Source organism: Diceros bicornis, chromosome 25 (genome assembly GCF_020826845.1).
Source record: "Diceros bicornis minor isolate mBicDic1 chromosome 25, mDicBic1.mat.cur, whole genome shotgun sequence".
Taxonomy (NCBI): Eukaryota; Metazoa; Chordata; class Mammalia; order Perissodactyla; family Rhinocerotidae; genus Diceros; species Diceros bicornis.
In genome coordinates this window covers 39,488,586-39,513,807 of record NC_080764.1, presented here as the reverse complement: position 1 = coordinate 39,513,807, position 25,222 = coordinate 39,488,586, and the positions used below count along the sequence as shown (strand labels likewise).

The 25,222-nt window shown below is 36.6% G+C and overlaps 1 protein-coding gene across 1 annotated transcript in view; it reads left to right on the top strand.

The window, feature by feature from the left end:
* Window positions 1-25,222, top strand: part of PTPRQ (protein tyrosine phosphatase receptor type Q) — a 201,341-nt gene that overhangs the window by 97,352 nt on the left and 78,767 nt on the right. Inside the window, exon 26 of the mRNA XM_058568724.1 lies at window positions 9,271-9,594. Coding sequence (XP_058424707.1) covers window positions 9,271-9,594 — 324 coding nt within the window. The remainder of the gene's footprint in view (window positions 1-9,270; window positions 9,595-25,222) is intronic.

Below are 25,222 nucleotides of genomic sequence, written 5' to 3'. Positions count from 1 at the left end.
CTTCTGCAAAATTATTTTTTGCATGATTTTGACAATTCTAGTCACACTGAGCATCTTTTTGTACAATAACCTTACTGGACATTTTGTGATAAGTAAATAGAAAAGGGGTTTACACTGTAATAATATACATGACTTTAAATTAAACAGTAGATATTTTTGTTCTTACAAATATTTTGGCAATCAAAGATTTTTCTATTGGCTACTTTATTTCACAGAGTCCCCAGTCTCCCTCCATCCTTTGATCCTTTCTCTTCCAGTGATTGTTTCTCCTTCCATCTCTCCTTTCATTCTCTCTGTCTTTCATGGAATCCCTGAAAAATTCAAATTCTTCTCTCTTGCTTATAGAGCTTTCCCCAAACTTTAGATCCAGGACTCCTTTTGTATATTTTAATCTATCAAGGTTTTCTACACAGCCACAGTCCTTAGAAAAGAGGAATGGTTTTGAGTAGCATTTGATTACAATCAGCATTGGTGACACTTATTTATCAATCAACACTGGTGACAGTATTGGTGACACTTTCTTCTTGAAATCTATGCATTCGCCCATGCATCTATCCGTTTGTTTGTTCACTTACTCACTTTTGTTAAACAAATATTTTTTAAGTATCAATATGTGCCAGACATTATTGGCTTAATGGAGTTTTTTATGACTTTTTCCTATTCTACTTCACTGTCCATTAACTATTGACTTGACAGAGGCTCGGTTCATCATCTTCTAGTCTATCATTATAAATGTCCTTTAAATGTTCACTCACTCTCATGGTTTCAGAGCTTATATATACATATTTATCCAAAATTGGTTTTTCCTCAGCTCTTTGCTCACCTAAGCTTCTCTTCCCAAGGCATCTCTATTTATCCATGCTAATAAAATATGAAACTAATATTTTATTTACTCATGTCTTTCCATTTCTTCATCAATGTCAATGGTTCAATTTAGTCTCCAGGTGTTGTAGGAGTAGTCTTAATAGACAATTAACTCTGCTATATAATTACTCCCCTAAGTACTGCTTCAGATAAACTATTTTAAATCAAAGTTGTCATTTTTGATAGATAGTCTCATGAGATGACATGCTATATAGAGCTGTCAAACTAATGACTCTATGAAAGAAATCAACTCATATTGCCTCCAAATAGAACATGCATAACCTATTTTCCTTGTATTATTCTGCAAATAATAATAATAATAAAATGACCTTTTTTTCCCCAGAAGTTTTACTGAGATAATTTTATATATAAGTTATGTGTTCAATAATGCTTAGTTTAAAAATTAATATTATTACAGCTATGGATATTGGGGACCCAAAATTCCATAGAATTTTGGGTCCCCAATTCTCTATCTATACATGCATTAGGACAGATGCTTTAAAAAAATTTTAGGAAATCTTAATCTTGCCTAAAGATACTTTCTCAATTCTCTTTTATGCAAATGGAATATTTTAAGATGATTTAATTTGACACACTGTTAAGAGTGTGTCAATCCATATTCTGAGCTTTGTAGTATCACCTAAAATCAGGTTTATGTAGCATATTTTGGTAAATTTTGGTCCAGCTACTCTAAAATCTATCTCTATATTAAGCCAGACTGCCTGAGAGAAGTGTACCAGAACTGAATAATTAGAACCTCTGAAGAGAGAGTTTTATAAAAACGTGTTTGATCGTTATTCCACCCACCCACACTGAAAGGCGTTATAAGAAAGAAAAGCCAAGTTAAACATACTTAGTATTTGCTATGTAAGGATGTTGTTGAGGACATTGTTCATTAAATTACATGGTACCCTGTTTATGTGATTTTCTGGGGAGAAATATATCCTGGATCTCAGTACCAGAGATTATTGCAATTTTCTTCTTCATTTAATTTGTCTTTATTTATGGTCACAGAGATTTACAATCTTGATTTTCTTCCTTTATATTATTTGCTGTAACACTCAGAGCTAAATCATAGCCTCCCTCTAGGAAGTGTGCAGTGCAGATTTTATCTATTAACGTACATCGTGGGTTCATTACATTTGTTTTACTCCTATTTCCTCTCTGCCCAATAAATCATCACCTTCTGCCAATATTATTTGCCTTTTCTTTTAGCTCCATTCCTAATTATTCTTTGTTATCATTGTAATCTGCATTGTATTGCATGTATACAATATCTAACCAGTTTCTATCAAATTTACCTTTTCCTAAAAACTAGCTGTATGGAGACCCAGGCTTTTCTTTAAGTTTGTGCATTAGCAATTAATTTCTGTTGGTTGTTTTCTATTGCCTTCAGTAGTCATCTAAACTCATCTCTCAAGCTTTCAGTGCATTTCAATAACACACTTGATGGCCCCCCCCTTTTATTCTTATTAATTCCTTAGACTTTCTATTCTCCAGTCTAATATACTTCCCAGCCCTTGACAAACATTTTATTGCCACTTTTATGTCTCTCCCCATATTCAATCTACTTAAACATCTTTTCTTCCACATCTCTACTAATCCTCAGTTGTTCCTTCAAATTACAGTTCCCAGATCTTCTCCCTCCATTGAGCTTTTCCTTTTGACATCTCCTATTTGTAGTGGTTTCTATTAGCTGAATTACTTTTCATATATGTATGAAAGGGAGCTTGTAACCTAAGACTTGTAACTAGCCCACACCACTCAATATGAATGTCCAGTAAATGCTGTGGATTAAACTCAAGTTAGTGCAAAATTTATATCTAGCATGTTGAAATTTTCTTTGCACTCAATTTTGCAGAAATTTCTATTTTTATATTGATCATACTATGTTACTGTTAGTAAACTGTAATTTTATGTCTGTGTGTTCAGATCATATATTTGTACCTTGTTTTTCTAAAAGGATTATAGACTATTTAAAATTAGTAGAGACAAAAATATTCGTAACAAACTAGGAAAGATTGTGTTGATACTTTTGTTTTATAAATAAAATTTATAAATATAAATTTTCAGACATCTGTTTTGCTTAAAAAAGAGTACATCTGTGATTGAAGATAAAAATATATAGTCATAAATAAAGAATTAAGGAAACTTGGTCTTCCATGTTAGTATATTTAACCAACTCAGTGATAAGTCAATACAAACTACCATCCAAATCCTATCATGAGAGGTTGGCAACTTCTAATAACTGATATTCAGAAGTTTAGAGAATAATTACATTTTACACACATTTTCATCTTCTAATTGGAATCCACTAAATAGTCACTAAAAACTGTCATGCATTTAAACCTGTAACAAATTTCACTTGTATAGATCTACAGACGTTCATTTCAACCATGATGAAAGTATTTCACTGATAAGAATAATTTATGAATAAAAATGTAATTTACAGAATACCTTGGCAGTGAATGTTGATCGCTTCATCACAGTTCAGTCATGTTTAGAAAATCTAAGCAAGCTGCGTGATTACTCCAGGAAGCATGGAATGATGTGTTCAAATTAGTACCATCTGTGGATAGAAAAAGTTTGAGGTTTTTAGTCATTCTTAAAGAATGGAAATCTGATTCTCCATGCTAAAATGAGTGTAATCCTTTCTGTATCTGTAATTCAATAGGGCAGTTGCCTTGAAATAGTCTAGTTCAACACACAGTTCATCAAAAGAGAAGATACTGGATATAAATGAGGGTTACTGCTGGTCATCTGTGAGTGCCTCTGAGGTAGCCTTGTTAAAAAAAATTGTCTGTGAGTTATACTATATATTTGGCCTCAGATTCGATTTATTTCTGGTTCATCTTTCGAAATACATTTGATTGAAAATGTTGTGCCACATTAAAACCAAAGGACTGTTTCAGTGAACCATAATTTATTCACATAGTCAACTTTTATTGAGTGCCCATATGTGCCAGACACTGGGGTCTATGTAAGGCCCGTCACTGTGCCTGTCACATGGAAAGGAAACTGCAATTGTTACTCTTCCTTTAGCCGGGTTAAAAATAACTCCTGCAGGGGCCTCATTTCTTTGTCAAGTTAAAGTACTATCCGATTTAGACCTTCTCTTCTCTGCAACACTTATTTGGAGAATATTAGAGTCTGTGAACCAATATTTTTGTGTGTGTGTGAGGAAGATCAGCCCTGAGCTAACATCCATGCCAATCGTCCTCTTTTTGCTGAGGAAGACCAGCCCTGAGCCAACATCTATTGCCAATCCTCCTCCTTTTTTTCCCCTTTTTCTCCCCAAAGCCCCAGTAGACAGCTGTATGTCGCAGTTGCACATCCTTCTAGTTGCTGTTTGTGGGATGCCGCCTCAGCATGGCCCGACAAGTGGTGCGTCGGTGCGGACCCGGGATCTGAACCCGGGCCACCAGTAGCAGAGCACGCGCACCTAACCGCCAAGCCACGGGGCGGCCCCCTGTGAATCAATATTAATCTGCTGAAAAGTTTTACTGTATAACAAAGTTTGCCATTAAAATCTTCTTTCCTGAAATCTGGAGGGGAAAAAAAAGTTGGTCCTAGAGCCGTGAGCATCTAGTCATCCCTCCTACCGGGAAGGGAAAAGGGCAACCTTTTCTGCCTTCTCCAGTTCATTGGACAGCTAATGCATCCCTTTTTCCCCCACCTCTAGTTGCTTAGTAAACCCTAGTAAAGGAAATTGAAACATGGAAGGGGTCGCTGGTGATGGACTCTAAAGAAAGGGAAATGTCTAAACTATACTCCCTGGCTTTCATGGGCAAAGAGCAGAGTCTACATTTTAATGCAATGAGAAGTCAATGTAAAGCTTCTCAAGTATCCCCACTGCATTTGAGATAAAACTAACAATCTTGAATCCAGTCGAGAATGCTCAACATTATCTGATTCAGGCCTACATCTCCAACTTGCTGTCTTCCTATCCATCTCCTTGTGGACCCAGCAGCCTTCTTGAAGTGTTTCCAAGGTGCCACTCTCTCTTCTCCCTCAGGGTCTTAACACATGCTGATGTTTTTCACCTGGGAAGCTACTTCTTATCCTTCAGGTCTCTGATGAAATTATTCTTCATCAGGGAAGCCTTTCCTAACCATCTGTCTAAATCAAGTCCCCTGTTATACATTCTTATTCACTTGTTCATACATACAAAAATATTTATTAAATAATAAATAAATAAAAATATTTATTATTAAATGCCTATTTTGTCATTTATCTACACCCTCAGAGACACAATATAATATGTAGATTGACATTTATATGTGTATATAATATATAAATAAGCATACATATTTTGGAGTAATTGCTCAATCTTTTTTTATTGATATGAATGCAGAATCAAAACCTTTCTAGATTTTTGGTATAATTGTTGGAGTGAAGTGGAGCTGAAAATTGACCAAGGGCTATGTGAGGTGAGTTTTCAGTGGAGAACTAGGATTTATAGGAAGGTAGATATCGGTTCAAAATAATGAATGCTGTACAAACTCATAGAGCTATCTGGAAATAAATTTTAAAATAAAACCCCTCAAGACTTTGAGTTTCCCTTTGCTCTATATATTTAAGCAGGAGCTAGATAAGTAAAGATTGGTCATTTTGTAGAGGGAAGTTATGTTAGTTTTCTATTGTTATATCACAAACTGTTACAAACTTAGTCGCTTAAAACAACACCCATTTATTAGCTCAGAGGTCTGTGGGTCTGGGCGTGCTGCACCTGGAGTCCCTACCGAGTCTCACAAGCTAACATTAAGATGTCAGTCAGCTGTATTCTCCTGGGGAGCTCAGGTCCTCTTCCATGCTCACATGGTTGTGGCAGAATTCAGTTTCTTACAGGACTGAGACCCCCATTTCTTGACTGACTCTTAGCCAAAGGCTGCTCTCAGCTTCTAGAGATGTCCTGAATTCTTTATCATGTGGCCCCTCCTTCTTCAAAGCCAGCAATGGAGAAATTTTTGTACATTGAATCCATCTCTTGCTTTGAATATCTTACTTATCCTTTTGTAACTAGCCAAAGAAAACTCTCTGCTTTAAGGACTCATGTTATAAAGTCAGGCCCACTGGAAAATCTCCCCCTATTTTTAGGTAAACTGATTTGGATTCTTAGTTACAGCTGCAAAATTCCTTTACGTCAGTTCCTATATCTGTGTTTGATTGAAAAGCTGGAAGAAGGTGTGTTCAGGTCCCAGGAATCTTGGGGGACATCTGCCTGACGTAAAGGTCAGACATAAAAAGACAAGTTGACCAAGATTATCTCTAAACTTCCTTCAGATTCTGAGATTCTGCAATCTTCTGATTCATTTACTTGTTCCATGGAGTCAACTACCAAAATAGATCTAAAAATTGACTTCTTTCCTATTGCTACCATTGTATTTCTTCTTTCCTGAACAAATAAGTGGTCTATGAATTTGTCCCTTTTCCTGTTGTGCAATTACCAGACTGGACTTGATAAAGTGTACTTCTGAACATCTCTTTCTGACAACTGGGTAGCTTCCATTGCCTCATAAACTGTCAGCATGTGCCAGGCTGTTGTGCAGCATTTCTGTTTGCTATGGGCAACATGGGTAATAAGCCGTAGCCCAACTCAACTTAGATCACATTAGCCCCTCTTCCCGGATCTCTACCTTTACAGTCAGTGAAATCCCATTTCACATGCCACCTTTTCTCTTAAAACTTTTCCTGAACCCCCCAAACCTGTCATAGTACTCTGCTTTGTGTTAGAATATTTTGAAAATGTGTCGTATTTTCCAGTGGTCTGAGTTCAAATATAGTGGCTGAGGGATTTGAAAAAATTATGGAAATTCTCCTTTTTAGCCAATTCTAAAACTTCTTCTATAACAGTAAATTTTCCTTAAAAATAACTTTTTTTCTAATTGCTTTTATATATAACTAAAGATAAAAATGGAGTGTGTTGTCAGTAGTGTATCAAGTGTTCTGTTTGCAAAGCTACTTTAAAGGTTAATGTTCAATTGAATGTAGTAATATTTGATGATAAATATTAGTATTTGAAAACAGAGTAATTCAATCTGATCATATGGCTTTAAAACATATGAAAACTACTGGTTTTCCATTGCATTAGATTTTCTCTTCTCTTCCAGATTTAGGCAAGTATATAAGCAATAGATCAGTAGATAATTTAGTAAAATTAAGAGGAAATCCAAATTTTAACTCAAGTCCAGCCCTCTCTACAGAACTCCAGACTCATGCATCCACCTATAATTTGACATCTTCTTCTGAGTGCCTGATAGGCGTTTCAAGGTTGACATACTCAAAATAAATTCTTAGTCTTTCTCCCAAAGCTTACTCCTTCCGTAACCATTCTGCTCTTGGTCAATAGCAGCTTCATCTTTCTGTGTGCTCACTCCAAAGACTTGAGAGCTTTCCTCTACTCCTCTCTTTCTCTCACACTCCACATGTCACACATCAGCAAATCCTGTCAGCTCATCCTCAAATTATATTCAGAATCTGAATGCTTCTCCTTTCGCTTCTGATACTGCCATTCTTGTCCGGGCCGTCGTGATCTCCTGTGTTAGCATTGCAATAGCCTACTAATTACTCTGCCAGTCTTCCCTCTTGTCTCTCTTTAGTCTATTCTCAACACAGTAGCTAGAGTGATTCTGTGAAAACATATGTTAGAACCTGTCACTTCTCTGCTCAAAGGAAAGTCACAACAATGTGCTGCAATGTTGTATACAATCTAGCCTTCGGTATTTCTTCTCAGACCTCGACTCCTACTAGCCACACTGGCCTTGTTATTCTTCAAATATACCAGATATGCTTCCAAATTAGGGCCTTTACTCATGCGTTTTCCTTTGTTGGGAATGTTCTTTCCCCAAATATTCAGCTGGCTAGTTCCCACCTTTATCAGGAACTTCATGTCTTCAATCAGTGAGTCCTTCTCTGACTACTCAATTTAAAATTTCAATATCCCTGGAACCCTCTGTCCTTCCCTTCTTTATTTTTCTCTATAACACTGATAATCTTCCAAAATACTATATGTAATACGTATTTATACTTTTATTGTATATAACACCCCCTGAATATAAATTTCACTAGGGCAGGGACTATTGTCTGTTTTGTTCATTGTATTCTGAGCACCTACAATAGTACCTGGCACAAATTAGGTGCTCGTTAGATATTTATTGAATGTTGAATTAATAAGATATGTTTAAGAATCAATGAGTTTTCTAAATATTTATTAATTTTCTTACTTTTAAGTGTGAATATCAACATATAGTTTTTATGAATTATGTAATTTTTATGCAAGTCATTGTTATCGTTCTCTCTATCTCAACCTTCTAAGCAAAGGCCCTTGCACATATACAGAGAAAAGCATGGTGGAAGAAAGTGCCCACACCACTTAGTCATTGCTGTTTCATATTTCTAACCATGACATGCTTATATTACAGTCATGCATCGCTTAATGACGAGGATCCATTCTGAGAAAGGCATCATTAGGCAATTTCGTCATTGCATGAACATCATAGAGTGTCCTTACACAAACCTAGATGGTATAGCCTACTACACACCTAGGCTACATGGTACTAATCTTGTACCACCATCATATATGAGGAGTGTCATGGACTGAAACATCGTTATGTAACACATGACGATACTTATCCAATAAATGGCTATTTCTTGAAAATAAGACGTGATCCTTATGTATCTTGAATCTCTAACACCAAGCTCAGAGCCTGACCCATGGTATGCATTTAGCAAACCAATGCTTAGTATCAAATCTAATAAGTGACTCTAAGTAGGAATATGTGATTATAGGTGATATGCAGATACCTTAGTCTCTGTATTAATATTGGTGTGCTGGATGATGTTCTAGAAAAGGTTTTGTTAATTTTAAATATATGCAAGATAAAATAAAAATCAACTAATCATATAAATTGTCAATTCATTTAATAATTTTGTTTACTTAAAATTGTTTTATAATCAACATTTACTATATATAAGATGTATTTCTGTCTATCTAGACATTTAAAAATAAAAAATTTCTTTCACAGGAGCTAGATATTAAAAGCTCAGAGCACACCTAGGGAAGTACTTAGGATTGTATGAGCATGCAGTTTTCTTTTGTGCCAGCGTTTATATATGAAACCAAAGTAAGTTTATATAAGCCACTAATAATAGAATTTGAGAACAAAATTAGGAATTAAAAAAACCACAATAGTTTTGTCCTCTGCCCTTTTGAACCAGTGGTCCCTGAAATATCACCTTAAGGTTCTGCTTATTAAGTATGTGGACATTAATCTAAGCCCAGTTGTGATTAGGGAGATCTCCACTGGGTGCATAATAAAAGAGTATGTTAAAATCCCATTTCTTCCTTCTGTTCACAAAATGTTTGGTAATTCCAATTGTTTTTAATTTTTTCTCTTTAATTTTTAGTTCCCAGTGTTCCCACAAATATTGCTTTTTCTAATGTTCAGTCAACTAGTGCAACATTGACATGGATGAGACCTGACACTATCCTTGGCTACTTCCAAAATTATAAGATTACCACTCAACTTCGGGCTCAAAAATGCAGAGAATGGGGATCTGAAGAATGTGTTGAATATCAAAAAATTCAATACCTCTATGAAGCTGATCTAACTGAAGAGACAGTATATGGATTAAAGAAATTTAGATGGTATAGATTCCAAGTGGCTGCCAGCACCAATGCTGGCTATGGCAATGCTTCAAATTGGATATCTACACAGACCCTGCCTGGCCGTAAGTATTGTATATTTGTAATTTGTTGTATTCTATATTTATATGTTAATGATTTCTACTTAATACGATTGTGTATAAAATCACTGAACATAAAAATTACTGAGTTAGTATACAAACTAACTCAAATAATAACATATTCATTTTTAATTTAATTGAATCCCAATGGGAAATTCAATTGCAGTCATGATTAAGCCTTTTCTCAAACTTCCAGAGTTGTGCCAAGGTCCTAGAGTCTTATTACAACAAAGCATTGTGGGCCTTTCTTGTGGTCTATGATTGGGCTATACTGATTGCTATCGAGTGCCCTTCATCTGTGCCTACATTATTTTCCTCACAGCTTCTATGTCAGGCTTTACAACCTTTTCAGTGACTTTAGGCTTACACACACACACACACACACAATCACACACACACACAAAGACACACACGTGCACTTGCCATAGCCCAGACGGATCTGTCTGCAAGCAGCTTTTCAACTTGTGCTTGTCACCTATACAAAATTCTGAGGCAAAGAAATACCAAGAGTCCGACTCCCAGCTTGAGATGGGGAGAAGGAAAAAATACAGAGAAGAAACACAATAATCTCTCAAAATTATTCTGCCATCTACACATCTTGCAGGCCTTTGGCATTCAAGAAAAAGCTCTTTAAATGCTTTTCCATAGAAATCACTCAAAGAGTAAGTAAAGATTGCTCTTGCAATTTTAGTTTTATATTTTACAGCTAACTAGTTACCCTCCTGGCTTAGGTAACATCATTAATCACAATTAAGTAAAGAAATTTCTGTTATCACTTATCCCGAACATTGCCTACATAGAATTGTGTTGGCTTCCCTGCAAAACATATAAATTGCAAGCCAGAGCTCTGAGGAAGGGCTGCACTGTCTTTGAAATGCCATTCCTGCCCCAAGCCCTCCAGAGCAAATTTCAGGTCGGCCAGGTCACCCATCCAACACCATCCCACATAAACCCTCCAAACATGGATCTTATGTTACTATCCTTCTATCTTGACCAAGACTATTACTAGATGATTCCTCTCAATTCCAAATCACGTATTCTTAAAATTTTTTGGTACCTATTAATAGAGTAATACACAGACACACATAGACACACACACAACACACACACACACAGATTTTCAGTGATAAATGGATGCTGCTGTAGGCCTTTATGGGTAGTATAATAAACGCTGATCTAGAGGTTTTATTTTCTAGGTCTCTAAATGTGTCTCTTGTTACCATTCCCTAGAGTGCTTGGCATAATATTTGTATAGTCAGTGTCCAATAAACATTTGTTAATGCAGTTCAGAGTTTGAGATAGAATTCTGACTGCTCAGCCTTCAACACAATCATCTAACCTCTCCTCCTTGTAGCACATGGACTCTTGGTTTCTGAAAGTTCTGCCTCCTGGTTTTGCTCCTACCTCCCTGGTAGCTCTTTGTCAGGCTCCTTTGCTCCTCCTCTTTGTGTTCTCAGCTTGGAGTTTTGGAGTGCCCAGACATCAATACTTGGCCCATTTCTTTATCAACACACAACCCCTAGGAGATTTTTTTTACGTTAAGTGACCTTATCCTGTCCTATGGCTTTAAAGTCTTCTTGTATACTGATTATTCTCAAGTCTGCATTTCTGTCTCTGACTGCTCCCTAGAACCCAGAGCAGAATATTGACCTTATCAAATGACACCATTGGGCATGTGTGTCGAATATACCTCTCAAAATTAATAGTCTAAACACCAAATCTTCTCATCCTCCAATCTTGCTTATCTTACTAAGGTGCACCATTACCCATCTCGTTGCATAAAATGAAAATTTAACAGTATTCTTTTCCTCCTCAATTATGCCAATGAATCCCTTCAACCTCTCCTTCTAAACACGTTCCTCCATTTGCGTTGCTGTCATACCAGTCCAACCCTTCATTACTGCTACCACTGCATTAGCCTAACTGACCTCCTGAGCTTCCAACCTGATCTTTTTTTTGGGGGGGGGGGTAACATTGGTTTATAACATTATGTAAGTTTCAGGTGTACATCATTATATTTTGACTTCTGTATAGGCTACATCGTGTTCATTACCAAACGTCTAGTTTTCATCCATCATCTTACAAATGTGCCCCTTTACCCTTTTCACCCTCTCCCCACTCCGCTTCCCCTCTGGTAAACACCAGTCTATTCTCTGTATCTATGAGTTTGTTTGCTGTCATTGTTGCTGTTGTTTATCTTCCACATATGAGTGAAATCATATGGTATTTCACTTTCTCCATCTGACTTATTGCACTAGTATAATACCCACAAGATCCATCCATGTTGTTGCAAATGGCAAGATTTCATCTTTTTATTGTTGACTAGTAGTTCATCATATATATACACCACATCTTTTTTATTCATTGGTCCATTGATGGGCACTTAGGTTGTTTCCAAGTCTTGGCTATTGTAAATAATGCTGCAGTGAACATAGGGGTGCATATATCTTTTTGAATTAGTCTTTTTGTATTCTTTGGATAAATACTCAGAAGTAGAATAGCTTGATCATATGATATTTCTATTTTTAATTTTTTAAGGAATCTCTGTACTGTTTTCCATAGTGGCTGCACCAGTTTACATTCCCACGAGCAGTGTATGAAGGTTGCCTTTTCTTCACCTTCTCTCCAATACTTGTCATTTCTCCTCTTTTTAATAGTAGCCATTCTGAGAGGTATGAGGTGATATCTCATTGTGGTTTTGATTTGCATTTCCATAATAATTAGTTTTGTTGACCATCTTTTCGTGTGCCTGTTGGCCATCTGTATATCTTCTCTGGACAAATATTTATTCAGATCCTCTGCCCATTTTTTTTTTTTTTTTGGATTGTTTGCGTTTCTGTGACTGAGTTGTATCAGTTCTTTATATATTTTGGATATTAACCTCCTATCCAATATGCGATTTGCAAGTATCTTCTCCCAATCAGTAGGTTGTCTTCATTTTGTTGATGGTTTCCTTTGCTGTGCAGAAGCTTTTTAGTTTGATATAGTCCTATTTGTTTGTTTTTTCTTTTGTTTTCCTTGTCCAGGCTGATCTTTTTAAATCTAAATCGGATGATGTAATTTCCTTGTTTAAAGCCATCCAATTAATTCCCATTGCTCTTAGAATAAAACTCAAATTTCTTAACCCGATGAACAAAGCCCTGCATGACCTGGCTCTTACCTAACACTCTAACCTCATCTACAACCGCTTCCTACACTCACACTGGATATTTTTCTGTTACTTGAACACACTAAGCTCCTAGAACTTGGGCCTTTGCAATCCCTGTACCTTTTGACTAGAATGCTCTTGCACCTCTATCTTCACACGAGCAGATTTTTGTAATGTATATCTCTACTTAAATGTTTCCTGCTCGGAAGAATTTCCCTGACCACTCAATCTAAAATAGTAATGCAATATTTTTCTAAAACATCATATTATTTTAATGAACACTTCTAATTACTTGATCATTTTTTATTTTCATTTCGTTTTTAGAATCTGTCTTGACTATTGCTGTTTCTTTATTGCCTAGAATAGTGCCTAATAATAGTATAAATGTTTTCTGAATGAATGAAACTTGATTGAATAAGCTATAGTGGGTAAGGGAGAATGAATTTTTTCCTGTGAAAAAGACGACAGTGCAATAACAAAGAAAAGACAAATATAGAAAAATCTAATTTGGGTTGGGATAAGTCAATAAATATGGTTATTTTGAACCTGTTGATTTTGAGAAGAAATAACTACTCTAATCTAATTAACTAGAAAACAAAAAGAAATAGATGTTTAGAGATTAGAACATAGGTAAAACTAGGGATTTTAGGACGTCAGCATCATGGCGGAGTGAGCTTTCCCGTGAATTCTTCCCCCACAAAATACAACAAAAGTAACAGCCACAGACCAACAACGGAATCCCAGCCAGTCAAAAGCTGGAGCGGAGGGATCCACACTGCCGCACATCTGAGAGCGGAACGTGCTGGGCCCCCGGAGGAAGTGGGGAGAGGTAAGGAGAACTCCGCTCCCTCCCCATCAGATCAGCGATCCGGTCCACGCGGCTCCCAGAGAGGGGGGAGGGGCGGCCCTCGGCGGGAAACTGTAGCTCTTCGGGCGCTCTCAGCCAGTGGGAAACTCCCGCACAGAGGGCTCAGAGGAGCCACAGGGCTACCATCAACATCTGAGCAACCCAGAGAGCGGATAAAGAGGGGCAAACGAGAAGCCTCCCACGTCAGGGACCCAGAGGGTAAAAGAGAGAGCTCCCCCCTCCCCGCAACCCGGAGTCTGCAGCTCGACCAGATCTAGTGGTCCGAGGCAGACCTGAATAAACTGGACTGGACCCGTGGATCGCAGTGGGGAAAAGAAACAAAACAAAACAAAACAAAACTGCGGATCGCAGCAGAAAAACTGGGGCAGAGCGCAGGGGGCTTAGACTACACAGCCCTTTACCACCACACAGTGGCGGCAGGTGGAAATTGCAACCAGAGACTTTCAGGATGAGGAAAATCAAAACCAACACAGGAACCACAATGCAAAAATATATGAAATCACCAGACCAGAAACAAAATGACAAGCACCCAGAAATCAACCCCGAAGACACAGAAATCCATAAACTAAATGACAGAGATTTCAAAATAGCTATCATAAAAACACTCAACGAAATACGAGACAACACAGACAAACAATTAAATGAGATTAGGAGTTTCTTCACAAAAGAGATTGAAATCATAAAGAAAAACCTATCAGGGCTGATGGAGATGAAGAACACAATGGAGGAGATAAAGGAGAATCTGGAATCTTTAAAGAACAGAGCTGACAATATGGAGGAAAGAATTAGTACTTTAGAGGATAGGAATACAGATATACTCCAGATGGAAGAAGAGAGAGAACTAAGACTAAAAAGAAATGAAGAAAGACTCCGAGAAATATCGGACTGTATTAGAAAATGTAACATAAGAATTATAGGTATTCCTGAGGGAGAGGAGAGGGAAAGAGGAACAGAGAGCCTATTCAAGGAAATAATAGCTGAAAATTTCCCAAATCTGGGGAAGGAGCAGGAAATACCAGTAAGCGAAGCCAACAGGACTCCTATATATATTAACAGACAAAGGCCTTCACCACGACACCTAGTGGTAAGGCTAGCCAGGGTCAACGACAAAGAAACAATATTAAGGGCAGCTAGACAAAAACAAAAAATAACGTACAAAGGAACTCCCATCAGGCTCTCAGCGGATTTCTCAACAGAAACTTTTCAGGCTAGAAGAAACTGGAATGATATATTCAAAATACTAAAAGACAAAAACTTTCAGCCAAGAATACTCTATCCAGCAAAAATATCCTTCAAATATGATGGAGAAATAGTAACTCTCCCAGATAAACAAAAGCTAAGGGAGTTCATGGCCACGAGACCACCACTACAAGAAATACTCAAGAAGGCCCTCAGGCCTGAAAACAAGAAGAGAAAGGGAACACAAAGCTTGGAGTAAGGAGAAAAGTAGGTAGACAAAATCAGAGAAATAGTAGATCTTTACCGGAATAGGTTAGCAACCACTTAAATACTAAACTCAAAGATCAAAGGAAGAAATTCACCAAAAATAAGTTTAACCTCATCACTGTAAACACACAGCCACAACACAAGATAGAATAAGGTATAACAAGAGCAACTTAGAAGGGGAAGAGGAAAGTGACTGAATTGACTTAGTATAAGGAAATAGGAGGCTATCAGATAATGGACTATCTCATACAGAAGATTTTTCGCCCAAACCTCAAGGTAACCACTAAACAAATAATCAAATTAAAACCACATATGATAAACAAAGAGAAAACTAGAAGAATCATAAGACAGAACAACCAAACTGAATTGGCAGTCCAAAACAAATGGGACAAGAAACAAAGGAAATGCAAAAGAACAAGAAAATAAGTGACAAAACAGCAACATTCAACCCTCATATTTCAATAATTACCCTAAATGTAAATGGATTGAACTCTCCAATCAAAAGATACAGAGTGGCAGGATGGATTAAAAAGCAAGACCCAACAATATGCTGCCTTCAGGAAACACATCTTAGCACTAAAGACAAGCACAGGCTCAGAGTGAAAGGATGGAAGACAATACTCCAAGCTAATGGCAAACAAAAGAAAGCAGGTGTTGCCATACTCATATCAGACAAAGTAGACTTCAAGATAAAACAGGTTAATAAAGACAAAGAAGGGAAATATATAATGATAAAAGGGACACTCCATCAAGAAGACATATCACTTATAAATATATATGCACCCAACATAGGAGCACCAATGTACATAAAACAACTATTAACAAACCTAAAAGGAGAAATCAACAACAACACAATAATAGTAGGGGATCTTAACACCCCACTTACAGCAATGGATAGATCATCCAGACAAAAAGTTAATAAAGAAATATTAGACTTAAATCAAAAACTGGACGAGATGGACCTAGTAGACATATACAGAGCACTCCACCCAAAAACAGCTGACTACACATTCTTCTCAAGCGCGCATGGAACATTCTCTAGGATAGACCATATATTGGGAAACAAAGCAAGCCTCAATAAATTTAAGAAGATTGAAATCATAACAAGCATCTTTTCAGACCATAAGGCTATGAAACTGGAAATGAACCAGGAAAAAAAAAACTGGGAAAGTGACAAAAATGTGGAGATTAAACAACATGCTACTGAACAACCAATGGATCATTGATGAAATTAAAGGAGAAATCAAAAACTATCTGGAAACAAACGAAAATGATAACATGCCATATCAAACCATATGGGACGCAGCAAAAGCGGTCCTGAGAGGGAAACTCATAGCGATACAAGCCCACCTTAACAAACAAGAAAAAGCCCTAATAGGCAACCTTAAATTACACCTAACAGAACTAGAAAAAGAAGAACAAACAAAGCCCAAAGCCAGCAGAAGGAGAGAAATAATAAAAATCAGAGCAGAAATAAATGATATTGAGACCAAAAAAACAGTAGAAAGGATTAATGAAACAAAGAGTTGGTTCTTCGAGAAGATAAACAAAATAGACAAACCCTTAGCCAGGCTAACTAAGAAAAAAAGAGAAAAGGCTCAAGTAAATAAAATTAGAAATGAAAGAGGAGAAATTACAACGGATACCATGGAAATACAGAGGATTATAAGAGAATACTATGAGAAATTATATGCCAACAAATTGGACAATCCAGAAGAAATGGATAAATTCTTAGACTTATACAACCTCCCAAAATTGAACCAAGAAGAAATGGAGAATCTGAATAGACCAATCACAAGTAAAGAGATTGAAATAGTAATCAAAAACCTCCCAAAAAATAAAAGTCCAGGACCAGATGGCTTCTCCAGTGAATTTTACCAAACATTCAAAGAAGATTTAATACCCATCCTCCTCAAACTATTCCAAAAAATAGAGGAAGATGGAACACTTCCTGAATCATTCTATGAGGCCAACATCACCCTGATACCGAAACCAGACAAAGACAATACAAAGAAAGAAAATTACAGGCCAATATCGCTGATGAACATTGATGCAAAAATCCTCAACAAAATATTGGCAAACCGAATACAACAATATATTAAAAAGATCATACACCATGATCAAGTGGGATTTATACCAGAGACGCAGGGATGGTTCAACATCCGCAAATCAATCAACGTGATACATCACATCAACAAAACAAAGAATAAAAACCACATGATCATCTCAATAGACGCAGAGAAGGCATTTGACAAGATACAACATCCATTTATGATAAAAACTCTCAATAAAATGGGAATAGAAGGAAAGTACCTCAACATAATAAAGGCCATATATGACAAACCCACAGCTAACATCATACTCAACGGGGAAAGACTGAAAGCCATTCCTCTGAGAACAGGAACGAGGCAGGGCTGCCCACTCTCACCACTCCTGTTCAACATAGTACTGGAGGTTTTGGCCAGAGCAATTAGGCAAGAAAAAGGAATAAAAGGAATCCAAATAGGTAACGAAGAAGTGAAACTCTCACTATTTGCAGATGACATGATTGTATATATAGAAAACCCTAAAGAATCTGTTGGAAAACTGTTAGAAACAATCAACAACTACAGCAAAGTTGCAGGGTACAAAATCAATCTACAAAAATCAGTTGCATTTCTATATGCTAATAATGAACTAACAGAAAGAGAGCTCAAAAAGATAATACCATTTACAATTGCATCAAAAAGAATAAAATACCTAGGAATAAATCTTACCAAGGAGGTGAAGGACCTATACAATGAGAACTACAAGACATTATTGAGGGAAATCTACGATGACATAAAGAAATGGAAAGATATCCCATGCACGTGGATTGGAAGAATAAACATAGTTAAAATGTCTATATTACCTAAAGCAATCTACAGATTCAATGCAATCCCAATCAGAATCCCAATGACATTCTTCACAGAAATAGAAAAAAGAATACTAAAATTTATATGGGGCAACAAAAGACCCCGAATAGCTAAAGAAATCCTAAAGAAAAAGAACAAAGCAGGAGGCATCACAATTCCTGACTTCAAAACATACTACAAAGCAATAGTAACCAAAACAGCATGGTACTGGTACAAAAACAGACACACAGATCAATGGAACAGAATTGAAAGCCCAGAAATAAAACCACACATATACGGACAGCTAATTTTCGACAAAGGTGCTAAGGACATGCAATGGAGAAAGGAAAGTCTCTTCAATAAATGGTGTTGGGAAAACTGGACATCCACATGCAAAAGAATGAAAGTGGACCATGTGCTATCGCCATTCACAAAAATTAACTCAAAATGGATCAAAGACCTGAAGGTGAGACCTGAAACTATAAAACTCATAGAAGAAAATATAGGCAACACACTATTTGACATTGGGTTTAAAGAAATCTTTTCGGATGACATGCCTACCCAGACTAGGGAAACTAAAGAAAAAATAAACAAGTGGGACTTTATCAGACTAAAGAGCTTTTATAAGACAAATGAAATCAGAATCAAGATGAACAAACAACCAACCAGCTGGGAGAGAATATTTGCAAAACATACATCTGACAAGGGGTTGATCTCCATAATATATAAAGAACTCACACAATTGAACAACAAAAAAACAAACAACCCTATCAAAAAATGGGCAGAGGAAATGAACAGACACTTCTCCAAGGAAGATATACAGATGGCCAATAGGCACATGAAAAGATGCTCAACATCACTAATCATCAGGGAAATGCAAATCAAAACAACACTAAGATACCACCTCACGCCTGTTAGAATGGCTATAATCACCAAGACAAAAAACAACAAATGTTGGAGAGGATGTGGAGAAAAAGGAACCCTCATACACAGCTGGTGGGAATGCAAATTGGTGCAGCCTCTATGGAAAACGGTATGGAGATTCCTCAAAAAATTAAAAATAGAGATGCCCTATGATCCAGCCATCCCACTACTGGGAATCTATCCAACGCACCTGAAATCAACAATCCAAAGAGGCTTATGCACCCCTATGTTCATTGCAGCATTATTCACCATAGCCAAGAAGTGGAAGCAACCTAAGTGTCCCTCGACTGACGATTGGATTAAGAAAATGTGGTATATATATACAATGGAATACTACTCAGCCATAAAAAAAGACAAAATCGTCCCATTTGCAACAACATGGATGGGCCTGGAGCGTATTATGTTAAGTGAAATAAGCCAGAAAGAGAAAGACAAACACTGTATGATCTCACTCATATGTGGAATATAAACCAACACATGGACAGAGAAAACTGGACTGTGGTTACCCGGGCAGTGGGGGTGGGGGGTGGGCACAAGGGGTGAAGGGAGTCATATATGGGGTGATGGACAAACAAAAATGTACAACCCAAAATTTCACAATGTTAGAAACCATTAAAATATCAATAAAAATCAAAAAAAAAAAAAAAAAAAAAAAAAACTAGGGATTTTAGTTGCCTTAGCCAACAGGAATAAGTAAAATCACAAGTGCAGATTTGATAGAAAAATGGGACATTGAATAGATTTTAAAGTCCCAGGGGCAACTGGAAGTTACCTGAAAAGGTCAGACAGGTACCATAATGAATGAAGCAGGCTGATGTAAGGCAATTGAGAGTGGTGGAAACCATGGCAAATTAACAGAGATGCACTGAGTAAACGGGCAGCCACTACTCACCTCTGGCTTATTACTGTCCTAAAGAGAGGCCATGCCGTTAGGACTTCTAACGTTTTCAGAAAAACAGGAAAGTTAGATTTTAATGTTAAAATATTCAATTTCTTGGGACAATTTTTTTAAAAATTTAAAAACGCTTAGTTGTTCAAACCAAGCCCATTGGTAGCCCAGATCTGGCCTCTGAGCAGCAATCTGAGTTGTGTGTGTGGGAGGAATGTAGAATGGAAAGCTGTTAAATCTCTCTGTGGTGCAAATAGGTACTTGCAATGCTGAGGAAATATATTGTAACCTTTGGTTAAAATAGACCCTGTGTCTGTGCATCTGCTCCCACTAAGGGTTCCCATCCTACTCTTTATGAGCATCTCACTTGGGTAGTACTTGCTTCTACCTACTACAGTGAGCCAGGAAGTGGACTTTCTAAAGGCATCATCTCTACCAGCACTCTAGACATGATAGAAGATGTTCAATTAGCATAAAACAACATATACCATGATCAATTCAGAAGCTGTTAAATGAAACTGGGACGTTGGATTTTTAAATAATCCACATTCTCGGGCCGGCCCCGTGGCTTAGCGGTTGAGTGCGCGCGCTCCGCTGCTGGCGGCAGGGGTTCGGAACCCCTGGCGTGCACCGACGCACCGCTTCTCCGACCATGCTGAGGCCTGCGTCCCACGTGCGGCAACTAGAAGGATGTGCATCTATGACATACGACTGTCTACTTGGGCTTTGGGGGAAAAATTAAAAAAATAATAATAAAATAAAATAAATAAATAATCCACATTCTCAATTCTGAAAATTTGGGAGTCTTTCCACTATTCACTGTCATTCCTTCTTCCCTGGTCCCTCCATTTCCTACCTCCTTTTAAGGTCTACTCACTAGAATTCGATACAGGCTTCTTTCAACTACCTACTGCTCCATTTTGCTCATTCCGGTCTAAAGGAATAATGGTAGAATATTTCAAAGATACTCACAATCAGTGAGAGCATATTTTTATTTTAATACATCATTTTCCTAATTCTACCAGGATGTCTCCCTTTGCCGTTGGTGGTTGGTTGGTTGGTTGGTTGGTTAGTTCTTGTGACAAAGGAAAGACTGATCTTGGCTTCTCATCCCAGCTTCCAGGCCTTTACCTGGTGACTAATCCACAGAGTGCCTCCACGTGGAGTATCAGTTTGTCTTTTATCTGGTATTTTTCTCTCTCTGGGTCTAGTATCTCATTGCCACCATTTGCATTCACCACCAGAGTATACCTGAGTATGAAGAAATGTATCAGTGTTCGAGGAGATTTTCTGTACTACTCCTGTTGCCTTTTCCTTTTCTTTCCATGGGAGCTGATTTTCTACTCTGTTGTTGGTCAATAAAATAGAAAGACGTTCCTACTTTATTTCCAGGGGATACATGGAGAGTTGCCTTTTTTACCACTGTGATTAAGAGAGAAGAAAAGTGAAAAGATTTACATATTTCAGAATTTGTGATAATAGGCAGAATTTTTCTTGGCATTCTTAAACTTACGATATCTTCAGCTGAGGATTCCTCTGTGGGTGGGGATAATAAATTACTTTAATTGTGTAAGTGATGAGAATGAGTTGGTTACTCTTCTTTTAGTCTCAGAAACAGAGGGGACATTTTTCTAATGATAAATATATTTGAATTTCTGAATTTCATTATTATACAGCAAAAGAAAAGTTTTATTTATTTTGTTAAGCCAAAGAGAGATAATCTGGGATTGCATCTGATACGAAAGACAAAGGACACTACATATATTACTGCAAGATAATATATACCTGGTAAGCTAACATATGGTATAAGAATTAAAGAAATTAGAACAGTCAAGCAACAAAATTCTTGAAGAGCAGTAATGTTTTTAGTATTAAAAGTAAGTAGTGCTTAGATGTTGATTCTGCATGCCAAAGATTATAGACATTTTATTATAGACATTTTGCAAACATAAAAAGTAATCTGGATGAAGAAAATTAATAAATTTTGCATTATCTATCATTGATTTAAAAAAAGGGGTATGTTATTTCATAATATGACATAAGAAGATAAAATGAGGAAAATTAATGATTTCTCTGAATCATAGAAAAAACGAAACAACAATATAAAATAGTATAAAATCACTGTTTCAGATAGGTGTGCATTTTGTTCTAATGGCATGAAGTTATGCCCAAGCACTTATTAATAGAACCTCTTATCAAAACCTGGAGCTTCTTGATAAAGACTTAACAGTTGATAGTTAGTTTGAAATCAAATTATTCAAAATTTGAGTAACTCAAAAGACCACTTGGTTTGAATAATAAATATTATAAAATGTTCTAAAATGGCTTATAGAATAAGAAAATATGTTGTGTTAACTCTCTCAGAGCTCATAAAGAAGAGAACGAAAATTGAAGACATAGGGAGCAAAGTTAGAATCCATCAGAGAATTTCCTTGGGTTACTCTCTGAATCTGAATCTACCATTTTACAAGAGAGTGAAAAAGGAAACAGCATTCAGCCAACTCAAGCCAACATTTTTTTCTCCCACATACTCTGATCTAGATAATTGAAGCCAAGTTGCTTTTCTCCTTAAATCATCTGTATAATAGCCATAACTCTCTACTTCATGCTGAGTGTGCATGGATACAAACATAAGTGCAAAAATTACAAATGGCAGAAATGTTTAACTCGGAACATTAAAGTCTTGCAGATTATTTTACTCGTTTCTTATTTTTCTGATTATCTTTATACTCAAAAGCAATTCCTGTTGTGTTGGGGAGAGGAATGTATAATGGAAAGCTGTTAAATATCTCTGTGGTGCACAATAGGAACTTATAAAGCTGAGGAAATGTACAACTTTAAAAGAGTGTGGGTGTGAAATTAGTATGGAATGAAATGGGACTCTCATAATGTGCATCTCTCATAGACCACCAGGACTGGAAGACAGCTAGAAAAGAAAATTCCTGGAGTAACACTTAGGTTGTGAAAACCACAGGATACCATACTCATGAGGAATTTTAACTACCCAAACATCTGTTAGGTTAAAAAAAATTCAACAAAACATGCCTCATCAAAGAAGCTTCCAAGGAATGCAGCTTTATGATCTAAAAAGAAGAAAAACAAAATAGAGGGCAGAGTACCTTAACACTTTTTAAAATAAGAAATTGTTAATGAGTTACTATATATTCAATTATTTTCCTTAATTTATTCTAAATAGTGTAATGCACTTATAATGTGATGACTGCTATTGTAACAGAGGTAGACACTATCTTTTCTATAAAGAAGCTATTATATAATGATAAGAAGAGATATTAGCCATCAATAAATAGGAAAATATAATCAAAAACATAAAGAAGCCCATTTGGGGGCAGTGCATTTTTAGGACAGGCTCTGTCCTGCTGCCACTAGAAGAAATGAATGTAATTTATTCCAGACATGATGGTTTTACTTCTGTGAAATTTGTTAAAAGCTGTTGAAAGTCTTCTAAGTTAGCTGTCTGAGATTCCCAAATGTGTAATTCAAGACGACATCTCTCTCTTCTAGACCTGTGGATTGAAGTTACTGGTAGGAGCACTTAGATTTCCACAGACATCTCCAACCCCTGCCCCACTGCCAACCTTTCGCTCTCTGTGGTCCCTGTTTCAGTGTATTGTGCCGCTGTTCATCTGACTGATCAAGCCAGCAATCGAGCAGTCATTCTTAATTCTTTCTACCCATCCCCACTGCAAGTCCATACGCGAGTCTTCTTGAACTTATCTTCTAACTATTTCCTGATTTTATTTATTTTTCTCGTTAAAGATCTCTAAATCCAGACGCTTAAAATTTGTCTCCAAGGTTATTACAAAAGATCTCTAAATGGTCTTTCTGTTCCCATGTTCTATCCTCCACCTGAACCCAGCTATTGAATACACCTATCTGATCATGTTATTCCTCTGCTTAAAGGTAATTTATTATTTTGCTTATATTACCCACACGTGCCTTGTTCTTTCTGCTTTATGCTCTAGAATCTTTGCTATTCTTTCTTACTGCCCTTTCTGTCCTCCTCTATTGGAAACCAGCTTCATGTTCTTTAACTTTCACACCAAATATCTCCTTTGCAAAGCCTTCTGTAAATTTCTCTTTCCATTCCCATCACTCAAAACCTGTTTCTAAAGTACTGAACGTACTGTGTCATAATTGTTTCTCTCTCCCTCTGCTGTGGAGCTCTGAGTTCCCTAAGAGCTGAGATGACCAGGTGATCATGTCTTTGTATGTGTCTACCCTCCGTGCCTACTCAGTATCTAAAACTGAATGAGGATGGCATTTGGACTCAAGGAAGGCATTTGACTGTAACATGAAAGTATTTCGATGTCAAAATTCTCCATATTGCAAAATAGTTAAAACTAATTTTCTTAAATTTTTTTTCTCTGTAGGTTGTCTTTCAAATAGTTGCATGGTTATTGCAAAATTAAAATTCTCCCTGTCAGTTACTGTCCGTTTTTGACATGTTCAGCTTCTTTTATTTTAAAAAGCCAGTCTGTTTTATATCATTGATTATTTTTTATTTTTCCTTTTCATTAATTAATATAAGAAGGATGAATTATTGCATATAGAGAAGAAATGCGAGAAGGAAATCAAACAATGAAGGAAAATAATAAATGCCTATTTCAGAGTGAATTTAAGCATTAACAGTATCTAAATGATTAATTGAGATACTAAACTGTTAATGAATTTGTATAGCAAGGTGGGATCATAATAGGTTGATAGTCCATGAAGAAAACAGAAGAGAACAATGTCTAAATTTGGGCTGCTAAGTAGGATCCCAAAGAGAAGATATTTGGGTGAAATCATAATTTGAAGGACATAATAGTAAGCATAGAAAATTAAAGTCTTTAATACAGCATTCAACTAAATATATTTAAGTCAAAAGAGCTTTTGCCAAGTTGCACAACAAGTTTTCCAGAATGTAAATAAAAATATTTTGAGATCCCATAACCTAAGCCAGTAGAATGTGTTTTTCAGCAAAATCACAAAAAATCAAAGGCTTTTATAAGGATTATCAGTATGCTATTTTTTAAAATCATCAACATTATAGAAAGCCTGGTTATTGTAAGGAAAAAAGAGAGGAAAAATCTTTCCCCCAATGATAGCTAACTGCATTTTATTTTTTTTAAATTCAAACGAATTCTCTCACTTTCTTATCTCAAACTTCAAATCTCATGCTGAATTGAATTTATTTTGACTCTTCTGAGAATCTTCTTTCTCTTGGTTCAGAAAGAAGTGTGAAGCAGGCTTAATTCTTTGTGGCTTTTGGCTCAGTTCAGGTCTGTCTCAGCATAAGGTCCTGGATCAGCAAAAATTCAGCTCCGCATCTTCGGCATTTACCAAGGAACTGAGGAGAACTCTGATTTGACTATGGAAAACTCCCAGTTCTGAAAAGGCCATAAGATTACTATGCCTTGTGGTTTAGAGAACTTTTTAGTTGGGCCCAATAACTGAATTGAGAG